Genomic DNA, 12056 nt, shown 5'->3' with positions numbered 1-12056 from the left:
CAGCATCTGCAGTTCCTACTATCTCTGGGCTTGAATGGTTTTGATTTTTTAACATCCACAAAATTTGTCTGTCCATAATGTTCTTAATAAATCTGTTTTATACTCTTATTGATTTTTTTGTTTCAGCTTTGGTCCAATGTTTTGTGTTCCAATTGTTTAGAAACGAATGTTAATTTTGAGAGTTTCTTAATTTTATTACTCTGCTTAGCCCGTCTAGTTCTGAGTTGACTTGTGTTCCATATCTTTTTTCCTCAAGTAGTTTGACTGTCCCTGTGTTGTTAAAGAAATCCTTCAACTTGAAATAGCTCTTAAAAAAAATGCAACTGCTGTTTTTAAGTCTGCTATTAAGATGTTGAAATATGCCTATAGCTCCATGCTTTTCAAACAATGTATAAGTTGCGCAACTCATAGAATATTATATATTTACATATTCTCTTGAATGCAGCACGAAGTCTTAAGTAACTGGAGGAGTTGTGCTTATAGCTTGCCACGAACTAATGTAATTCATATTTGTCTATAGTTACACTAAGAAAGATGGCTTATTAACTTTCCTGTTAGTTAATTCAAATATTTAAAATGACCTAAAATAACACACTGCTTATCAAATGGTTAATGTCTTGACTCTTCTAAAAAAAAATTTTCTGTAAATCAGACTTTGGGATCCTCACGCAAGTCTCTGGATGCCCCCTCCTGGCCAGGTGTTTATCGGCTCGCCATGTCACTCATGGAAAGACTTTTAAAATCACTCCGCTACAACTTCCTTTCAGAAGCTTTAGACTTTGTTGGGGTTCATCAGGAGCGGATATTGCAGGTAGGGTCCAGTTTTTCCTTGGAGAATTCAAAACTGTGCTAAACTTGTGGAATTTCTTTGAACTAAAGATTCACTTTCTTAACATCTTTCCATAAATTCCAATTCTACATTTGTTTCAACATTTCTGTTTAGCATTATATTGAAGTGGAACATATTTCTGGGGTGTGGTATTTACAGCATTGTATTTATTGAATATGCACAAATCGCTTGAAAAATTAAATTCATTGTTGCTGAACTGTTTTGCTGATTCTGCTCCTCTGAGAGGTTTTCAAAATCATGAGCAGGCTGGATGGAGTAGATCGGGAGCAAACTATGTTTCAGCTTTAAAAGGAATGAGAGGATATAGAATTAAAGGGATTTACAAAAGAAGCAAGGGAGATGTGGTAAACTTTTTCACTATGAATAATTAGGATGTGGGATGCACTGTGTGTAAGTGTAATGGAGGCAGCTTCAATTGAGGCATTGAAGAGGGTATAGGATCATTATTTGGATTTTTAAAATGTGCAAGTGTATGGTGGGAGAAAACAGGTAATTGTGGGAATTTGAAGTGGAGGCACGAAGTGCTGAATGGCCTCCTGTGTTGTAGAACTTTGTGATTCATTCAGGGCTTAATTGTGGCTACAGTATAAATGCCACTTAATAACCTGCTGCTCTGACATAACTGTTGATCTGTCCATGCATAACCGCTTGCTATTCAACTAAGAAATGTAAGAAAGGGTGTGCTTGCCCTCGAGGGGGTGCAGCAAAAGTTCATTAGATCGATTCCTGAGATGGTCTTATTTTCAAATGATCTTGAGTAAGATTTAAAATATTCAAGACTGAGATTAGTACCTAAATATTTATCAATGGGGATCGAGGAGATGTGGATGTGGGAGAAAGTCAAATTTCAGTCAAGACCTTTTTTGAATGGTACAACAAATTTGAAGTATGACAGATACTCAGTTTGGATGCTTAGATTAGATAGATACCTTCCAGGCCTCTAGATGGTGCACTTTCGAGAATAATAATGTGGTCTCTATGGCGTATGTATGTTGCTTCACCAACAGTTGCTTTCTGTCTGTTAGTCCTGGGTTGACATGAAGGTATTAGGTCACTTTAAAATTATGAATAGATGGAGCTGTTAAGCACAATGGTGATTTTGTGCATCAATGTATCTGTCTTTATCCTTAATCCTTCTTCCATAGTGCTTGGATGCAGTCCGGAAGGTGCAGAGCCTGGCTTGCCTTGATGAAGTTGATCACACAGTTGGGTTTATTCTTCAACTCTCCAACTTCATCAAAGAGTGGCGTTTTCACCTGCCACAGCTCCTTCGAGATGTACAGGTATGCTTTAGCTCAGACGCGGTTGATCTTGAATTTCAGCGATCACTTCCCCTTTTTGAATAATTGAAAGTTGAAATCCTGTCAATGTACTCTTCATCTTAATGCCTCGTGCAGGACAAATGAGATTTTTGGGGAACAGTTGACATAGTTAACCACCTTTTCTGTTTATTACAGGTGAACCTATGTTACTTATGTCAGACATGTACTTTTCTGCTTCACAGCCCCAAGGTGCTTCAACACTATTTGCAGGTCAGTACTTTTAATTTGACTTTAACTGTGATTGTAAAATGTCAAATACTTAATACCTCAGTTTACCATATAGTGCTATCAGATGATATATGTCTTCTAAAAGTTTGCTGATGGTATAAAGGTAGAAGAGAGAGCACAGTCTGCAAGTGGATATACTGTCGATAGGTTAAGTGAGTGGGCAAACATTTGATGGAATATGTGAATTTGCCTACTTTGGCAGGAAGATTAGAAAAGCAGCATATTATTAAAACAGAAAAGATTGTAGAACTAGGAGGCCTGAGGTATTTGGGAATCCTGACACATGAATCACGACACATGAATCACAAATGAATGTATGCAGGTACAGCAAATGTTTTGGAAACAAACAATGTTAGATTTATTGCAGGAGGAAAGGAATATAAAAGTAGGAATGCTTTTCTAGAGTGGTGTAGAGCTTTGAGGCCACATTGAAGTGCTGTGTACAGATTTGTTCTCCTCATCTAAGAAAGCATGTAAATGTAATAGAAACAATTCAGAGAAGGTTCACTTGACTGATACCTTGGATGGAGTTGCTTTATCCTAATGAGGAAAGATGGATACTGGAAGGATGTCTTTTCCCTTGTGAGAAAGGTCTAGAATTAGAGGATACAATTTAAAAATGAGAGGTCTCTCGTTTGAGATGGATATGAGGAAATTTTCCCTCAGTTGTGAGTCTTTAGAATTCTCTTCCCCAGAGAGTAGTGGAGATGGGAGTCATTGAATATTAAGACGGTTGTGGATAGATTCCTGACTAACGAGGGAGTCTGTGGTTATCAGGGCTCGACAAAAATGTGGCACTGATGATATCATTGAACGGCAGGGCAAGCTTGACGGTCTGATTGTTCTATTGTTCATGTGTATGATTTGAGCCTTTACGTAAAAGCATTGTGGTCGTTTGAATCTTGGGCTATGGGTTTTGGGAATGAAATGAAATAACTATTCTGCTGGCAATCTGCTTGCTAACCTTTTCCTACTGGATCAGGTTTAGAAACAGCTGGCCAAAATAGAAAAATATGTTCTTTAATTTGTCCCTCTAGTCCAGAGTTTACTTTGTGCCCTGGAACCCTACAAGTGAAGAGGATCTGGGTTCTTTTGCTGGTCGGGCCAGAATCACAACAACAGGCTCCTACTCTTGATGCCTCTCCCTGAAAGTATATAGAGTGTCAGCTTATGATGGGGTCACCTTGGATAAAGTGTTTCAAAATGAGTGCCAATCATACATGTACACACATGAATCATGGCCATAGAGTGACTGACAGTGGAAGTCAGTGAGGGCGTTAAATTTCTGGAGGGAGGATGATTGAAGTTGGGATGGGGGGGTGGTGGTGGATGTCATTTGGGGGTTTAAATAAAGACCGCTAAAATTTGATCTGGTAATAGAATTTCGGAGACTGAGTGGAATTTATTGCAAACTCATTACAGAGATTTGAACTCTAGTACTTTTATTTCTGGCTATTATAAATGTCTTTATTTGTTGATGAGGCAAATCTTGGAGAAGAAATTTGTCATTTTTAATAGTGCTCATGGAGGTTTCTCACAGATAAGTTGCCTTACATTGTAAAAAGTCTAAAGTGTGGAAAAATAAATGTTTTTGTGTCTGCATGTTTAAATCGAGTCATTTATATGTGAAAGTGCTGTGATGAAGGATTGACAGTTGTATAAAAATGAATTGAGAGAGTTTCAGTTCAGACTTCAATGACACTGGTGTACAGAAATGGGCAATGCAAGCGTACTTGCGTTGCAATTTTAATCAAGAAAGTGAAGCCAGTAATCAAGTCGAGGGAGCTTTTTCTCATGTTTCAAAAGTTGAATATTTAATCCCTTTGAGAAAACGAACAATAGTTTTGTCAAATATAATTGCCTTCACAGGTGAAGAATGGTGATTCTATTCCGTCTGCAATTCTCCCTCGACAACCAAAATCCGTTCAGACTCCAATGAAACAACAAAACACAGAAAAAGAGGAAATGGAGCAGCGTGCATTGCTGAAAGTCCAGTCTAGTTTGCTTAGGATTCTGAGTAAGACATTAGCAGCTGTTCGACATTTTACCCCTGATCTCTCCCAGATACTGCTAGACCAGGTAAATAACTATTGTCTGTGAATTCCTGCCATAAACATAGTATGGCTGAATATTAAATGCAATTCTAGTTTGATGCTCTTGGTTACTGAGATTCCCAGTGTGTATTTAGTATTATGCCTCACTGGTATAACATGCTGGAATCACGGTCTATATAAATTTTCCATGCCGTTCTTGGAAGCCTGATCATGAAATGCAAATTCCATTATGAATAGGAGTTTGTGTGTGAATATCCATTCAATATTAGGCTTTGAAATCACTTAAACTACTTTGAGTAGTTTACCAGTAGTGGTGATGGCCTAATGGTATTATCGCTAGACTATAAATCCAGAAACTCAGCTCGTGTTCTGGGGACCCGGGTTTGAATCCCACCATGGCAGTTGATGGAGTTAGATTCTTAATTTTATTGAATTCAACTAATTACCATGAAAGTATTGTTGATTGTCAGAAAACCCCCTCTGGCTTGCTTTAAGGAAGAAAATCTACTGTCCTCACCTGGTCTGACCTACGTGTGACTCCAAACCCTCAGCAATGTGATTGACTCTCAACTGCCCTCTAAAATGGTCTAGCAAGCCATTCAGTTCATGTGCAGCTAGGGATGGACATTAAATGCTGGCCAGCCAGCAACGTCCATGATCGATGAGTGAATAGAAAAGTTATCAGCTTACTGTTATATTGGAGCATATATATAGGCATTTAGGCTAAAAAAAATGTACTGCAGGAATCTCACCACCCGATGCCAGGACCCTATTTGCCAAATACGTAAAGTAGAAGAATGCTGATGGACACCTTTCTTCCTTTCCTGTGTACTTATTCGAGTTATTTTATTTGTATAGTCCCTGGATCTGGCTGAATATGATATGCTCTTTGTCCTGAGCTTTACTACTCCGGCATTTGATTCTGATGTTGCTCCATCATTTGGTACTCTACTAGCAACTGTGAATGTTGTCTTGAACATGCAGGGAGAGGTAAGAGGCTTAAGTGTTATAACCTTAATGTGATAGTCCAATGACACATGCATGAGTCAGTGATGGCTGAAAATTTAGGCTACAGACATTCATTTTTGATTTTATTTTACAGTTTGCATTTTACCTTCAGAGGTTTGCAGCTGCTTTCTCAGAGTAATGAATCCACATTGCCTTTGCTGTATCTAATTTTCTACATTATCGAATCAGTGACACTTGCTGGAGTAGAGTTCCACAACCACTGGCAGCCTTCCAGTACATCGTGCTAAGATCATTTGTGTTTTGAGAGCCTTGACTGTGACCATTAGTTTGATTGATGAGGCTAGCAGATATCCTTACTGTACTTTCAGAAATTCAGCAGATCTTTCTTGTAGACACTGAGCCAAACTGTGATGCCAGCATTGCTATCTAGTCAAGATCTGGTAATTCCGTACAGCTTTGGGAATCTAATGCACATTGTTCATTTGAATGACTTAGTTCACTACCATGTGGTGCATTTACTGACTGAACCATTAGGAAATCTCAAGAATGAGCTTTGTTCAGCATTTTTTAACTGTTTCAGCCTTTCAGTGTAAACGGAATGCACTGTCAGTTTACTCATGGCCATTATTTGCTTACAGGATTAAGTGTCTATTCCATATGTATGGTATAAAATGTGTTGTCATTTTTATAAGTTGCTGGACATAAAGGAGGAAAAGCATTTTGTATTAGGAATTTTAATATATTTCCTGACAGAGCTATTTATGGTCTAATTTACATCAGGATCTGCCTCCAAAAAATTGCTTTTAATTGATTTCAGGATTTGCCTATGTAGCAATTAGACATCTTGGTCTTGAATGTACATCAATGATCGATACAAATTACTGGATTAATACATTGTATATTATGTGGGACACTGTTTTTGTCCTTTGTCATGAGATGTGCTGTCCTGTGCTATGAGCAATGCTGTGGCATTTGTGCTAGTTTAATATTGTAACTACATCTGTAAGATTTGACTGTACAGTCCCTGCAAATCACAAACCATTCTTCAATTTATCTTACCAAAAGTTTCTTCTGCACCCTTGTAGGATGTTATTTGAATGGCAATTGGGAGACTAGGAGAAACATAATTAATTTTACCCTTTGTTTCAATACTATCATAACCGCAAAGCTTACGTTTCCAAATGGTATCTTTTTTTACATTGTTTGCAAGTATTTTTATTTCTCATGATTTGTAGACAAAATGCATAACAGAAATATCTCTGGTATGTGAGCGTGTTTTGTTTTCCTTGTAGATTCTTTGAGATTAATAAATTGAAGCTTCACTTCATCTGGAAGTCCCAGAAATGGGGAAGGATGCAAGGTTGCTGCTTCTAATGGTTATCAAGTGACCTCTGCTGGCACATCTGTGTGACTTGAGTGTTCTGGATTTGCTCTGTTGTTTAAGCCCACGTTGAATAGTCTGTTCAAACTGGCTTGCGAAGGATGATCAGCTGAGTGAGGTACCAGAAGGCAGCCACCACAAGTAGAACACGAAGGGGAAATAAAAGCAAAAACCTAAATAACACAGGTTTACAAATAGCAAATATATGCACACTAAAATGTTTGTTGCCTTGAATGAGAAGGTGGCATGAATGCTATATTTCTGCATTTTTCTTAGATGTTTTTCATTCTTTGTAGATTGATAAGAAGAAGGAGCCCATATCTTTGAACGTGGGGCCACTGACTTCAACTGAAGAGGCAAAGTCATTAAAGTAAGTTTAAAGAGCGAGGCTCTTGCATTTTAACTTCAGCCACAACCTCAAAACAGTTCACTGCCAGTTGCAGTATCTCACCAGCATTGAATGAAGTTTGTTTGGGTGATAGACTACTAGAAAAACAAACACAGTTAATTAAGTCTGTGGGAACAAACTAAGAAACATTTTTGCCGTGAAATTTGGCATTCTACTTTGGGAAAATCTGAGATAAATATAAATCAGACTCCATGCATTGCCTAGTCTTGGTTACAGCTGTCTATTGTATTCTTGTGTGTTGGGATGTTTGTTGATCTGGTATGTGTAAATATTTATGACTGGATGATTATTCAAAGTGTTCGTTATGAATTCATAGAATGGCTTATCTACAGTTGACCATGAATAAACAGAAATTGTCTGACAAATTAACTTTTTTCTAAAGATAGTAGTAGTATCAAATAACTAGTAAAATCAGTTCTGTAATCATCTTTCCTTTCCCTTCTGACGTAGAATTAACTTGCATAGATTTCACCTGCGGTATAAAATAGCTGCTAAAACCAAGCTCTACCCATTCATCACTAAAGAAAACTGTCCACTGTGGACACATCTTTGATCTGAAATTTTGTAAGCTTTTGTTATTTGCACCTCAATGATTTTGCCACTGACTGAAATAGAGGTACTGGTTGTCTAATATGTAAAATATTAGTTTAGATTTTTGAGAACAAATGCTTTATATTTGTCCTTAAGCTGTATCCATTGCTGTCAAAACTGAACTTGTTGCTGGAATCTGCTCGTCTTTAACTGCGTGCAACTGAATGTCTTCCTAGGTCACTTCAGATGGCACTAAAAGCTGCCATTATAGTGTGGATTAGAGTCACATATAGGCCAGATTAAATAGCAATGGCGATTTCCACTGACCTTTTGTGAATGTTAGATTTTTTTTTTTTTTACAGCAATCCAGTATTTGTGCACATTTATTCCGGTGTTGCTTTTTTGTCCATGGCCTGTGGCATTGCTGGGTAGACCAATATTTATTGCTAATCCATTTAAATACTGCAAACAAGAGAACTGAAGGTTAAACTTTTGTCTTGGACTCATCAGGACTGAAATACAAGAAGTTTAATGTGATCAGTCAATGAAGGGCAGTGGAGACCGCCAATCTCTGCTACATTCTCATGATAACAGTCTGACAAATCAGTTGTCTTGCTTGTTTGCTTTTAATTAGTTAACTAAAACAGTTCCTGTAACATCTTCAATGCTAATTATAGTCCAACCAATCAGCAGCCCCATATGTCATAGATATAGAGATGCAGGTGGTGGTGTTCCCATGCCACCGCTACCCCACGTTTCTCGATTGGTTGAGGTTATTGCAGGTTTGGAATTTGCTATTGCAGGATTCTGGGGGTATTGTTGCTGTGCATCTTATAGATGCTGCAGGATCTCAATGGTGAAGAAAGGCGCCTTTATCCTAGATTGTGTCAAGCTGCTTCAATGTTGTTGGAGCTACATCCATGCAGACGACTGTAGAATATTTCATAGCATGCTTGTGGACAAGCACTGGGGAGATGAGAGGTGAATTACTAGCCATAGAATTCATAGTGTATGACTTTCTCATGTGGCCACTATTCATCTGGCTATTTCAGTTCAGCCTCTGGTCAGTGGTAACCTCAAGGATGATAGTAATGCTACCATTGAACATCAAGGTCAATTGTTAGATTTTCTCTTGTTGGAGATGGTGATTGCTTAGCAGTTGTGTGTTATGAACGTTATTTGCTATTTATCAGTCTAAGCTGGGATGTTCCCCATGTCTTGCTGCCTCTGGGTATGGGCTGCTTCAATTCCGAGGAGTTGTGGATGTTGCTGGACAATGCAGTCATCAGCTAACATTCTCACTTCTGATCTTATCATGGATAGAGATGACATAGATGATGGTTGGGCCTAGAACATGACCCTGAAATGTTTCTTCAGTGATATCCTTAGAGTGTGATGATGGGACTTCCAACAACTACAGCAATCCTCCGTTTATGATAGTTATGCATCTAACTAGTTGAGAGATCCCCCAACCTTTCCCGGATTTGATTCCTATTTTGCTGTGGCTCCTTGACACTGTATTTGATCAAATGCTGCATTGATGTCAAGGGCAGTCACTGTCATTGAGCCTCTGGGTTTCAACGCATTTTTGTCCTTATCTGAACTGAGGTTGTGATGAGGTCAGGAGGTAGTTGACCCTGACCGAACCTAAATTGAGCCGCAATGAACAGGCTGTTACTGAGCAAATCGGGCTTAATAACACTCAACCCTTTCCATCACTTTGAGATTTGACTGATAGGGTAGTAGTTAGCTTTCTCCGGACATACCTGGGTAATTTTCCACATTGCCAGTTGGATGCTAGTGCTGTACTGAAACAACTTGGCTACAGGTGGGCTAGTTCTGAAACACATCCTCAGAGTGGTGGAATGTTGAATCATGATGTGCTTAATTAACTGAATTTGATTTCAAATCTCACATTTCAGTATTTCTGGGTTCTGATATCAACAATAAATTTAGATAACCTCACGTGTGAACTATTTCAGATTGCTTTGATTTCTCCTTTTTATTTAAGACATTCAGTATTATCTTTTGAGGTTAACCTTTCATAAGGGATACTAATCTCTGCATTGTTCCAATTTTATGTGTCATGGACTATGTAAACAATGTGGTATCTACTGATTCTAGTTGGCATAGGTTCAGTAGTTAAGGCCCATTCCCATGTGTTTGCATGTCTCCTTACAGCATCCTTCCTGCCTTCTAGTATGAGGTCTGCCTTTGTTCTACGAGATTACGTTGGCTCATTTTTATAAACATACCCCCTCCCCCAGCTAGTTATTATCAGCACAATCTACACCCAAGGGGAGCAAAATACGTAAAGGTATAAACTGCGTTGATGTTGGAAATTGGAAATGGTAGAAGTTCTGGTGTGTGGGGCAACTGCATAATCTGCAATTCCTCAAATTAAGTCAGTTGTATTTCATATCATAACTGGAGAGATTTTGATTCTGTTGCATTGCTGACTAAAGTTACCACAAGTAAAATGTAATCAGGTGGATTTATTTCCATGAGCCTGGAGATTTGTTAAGAAAAAAATTCTTTGCAATTCCCAGACCACACGTGTTGTATAGCTTAAAATACTTGTCTAAGAGCCAAAGTTTTATGATCCAGGAGGGTAACTTAATACATACCAGCTGTTCTTTTGTTTATTACAAGGCTTATATTTGCTCAAAATTCAAAAATGTCATTTACTAAGCTGTAATATTTCATATGGTTTTCAACTAATCTTCACAAAAAATCAGACCACTGGCCAAACTCTTATCAGAATCACGTCAGTAACTTTGAAGGTGCTTTGACTCAGTGATTGAACCTTCAGTTTTGCCCGAGTCACAGGTTTAGGTTTGAAGCTCAGACCGAAACATCAGCTTAGATTATGTGCTAGAATATTGTACTGACTGAGTCTGAAATGTTCAAATGAAACATTAAGTTGCATCTCTGTGCTGCCAGGTAAAAGGTTTATGGCACCAGCTGAACAAGAATGGAGAAGTTCTCCCAGCCTTCCTTATGTTTTAACTAAAGTGTCTGCTATGCTTCTCCATCAAGTACTTGGGCATATCTAAATGCATGTTCTATCATACTTTATATGGTTAGTTACCATTCCTCAATAAATTGTCTTTCAATCTTTTTTCTGATTGCTACTTTTTCAAATTTATATCTTTTTTCCAACTTGCCATGAATAGTGTTCAGATGCCTCCAGTGGCCGAATTCATGAGATTAAAGATGGCCTTAATAAGTGCAAGTTCTATTTTTCCCTTCCCTAATTAGGCTAATCAAATCTTCTTGCATTGAAGGTCCCTTCTGATGTTCACGATGGAAAACTGTTTCTATGTGCTGATTTCACAAGCGGTCCGTTATTTGAAGGATCCATCTGTTCACTCACGTGATAAGCAGAGGATGAAACAGGAACTAAGTTCAGAACTGGTAACTTTTCAGTTTCACACTGCTCTAAACTGTTTAATAATTACAAATAATACTGTGTATTAGTTAGTCACTCTCTCAAAATGAAACTTGCTTGATATCTGAGATAGTAGGAACTGCAGATGCTGGAAAATCTGAGATAACAAGGTGTAGAACTGGATGAACACAGCTTGTTTCCTCATTTCAACACATCCTGAAAAGTTTATAGGAAAATAACTTCACAAATTGTGATAAGAAACAGAGGAAAAATTGTAAAAGCGTTCTCCATTTTGATGTAATTTCTTGCATTTACCAAAGTTGGCAAATGTTGGCTGTAAGTATAAATGAGATTCACATTTGCATTCTGTTTTGCCAACATCAACAAAAAAAATCAGAGCAGGAAAATATAGTGTGCATGCATATCTATACATAATACAGTATAGAAATTAATTGCAGATCGCTGCTTACCCTGTCGGTTTATAGAATTTCTTTTTCCCTCTGCTTCCTGTGTTCTAATTCTTGAGCCTTTGTTTCCAATGCTGGTCCTTATTCACACTGGTTTCTTTAGCATTTTTACTGCTCTTTTCTTTAGTGGTAATTATCAACTGGCATAAAAAATACTTCTGCCTAGACCCTAGATTGCATCGTGGAATTGGTGAGGGCTGGAATGTTCACACATCAGATAATGATTATCAAACTATGGGTTGGAAATTTGTCTGGCTGCTTTAATTTTATCACTTTATAGAAAACAAAATTTAAAGCCATACTGACAAATGAAATTGAGAGTTTATGGGTGCTTTATACAACAGAGGACATTAAAATATTTGGCATGTTATCAAAACTGCAAAGTGGTGAGTAATTTGAATACTTGAACACAATTCTGCTGTACAATCAGTTCTATTCAATTTGGAAATAAAGT

General features: G+C 37.9%; 1 protein-coding gene across 1 annotated transcript in view; it reads left to right on the top strand.

The window, feature by feature from the left end:
• nup188 (nucleoporin 188) overlaps positions 1 to 12056 on the top strand; it is a 102852-nt gene that overhangs the window by 80077 nt on the left and 10719 nt on the right. Inside the window, exons 29-35 of the mRNA XM_048613387.1 lie at positions 653 to 811; positions 1996 to 2133; positions 2308 to 2382; positions 4270 to 4479; positions 5313 to 5444; positions 7101 to 7174; positions 11032 to 11161. Coding sequence (XP_048469344.1) covers positions 653 to 811; positions 1996 to 2133; positions 2308 to 2382; positions 4270 to 4479; positions 5313 to 5444; positions 7101 to 7174; positions 11032 to 11161 — 918 coding nt within the window. The remainder of the gene's footprint in view (positions 1 to 652; positions 812 to 1995; positions 2134 to 2307; positions 2383 to 4269; positions 4480 to 5312; positions 5445 to 7100; positions 7175 to 11031; positions 11162 to 12056) is intronic.

Source organism: Rhincodon typus, chromosome 28 (genome assembly GCF_021869965.1).
Source record: "Rhincodon typus isolate 14 chromosome 28, sRhiTyp1.1, whole genome shotgun sequence".
Taxonomy (NCBI): Eukaryota; Metazoa; Chordata; class Chondrichthyes; order Orectolobiformes; family Rhincodontidae; genus Rhincodon; species Rhincodon typus.
Note: the sequence above shows the minus strand (reverse complement) of the source record. Positions and strands in the feature narration are given on the sequence as shown.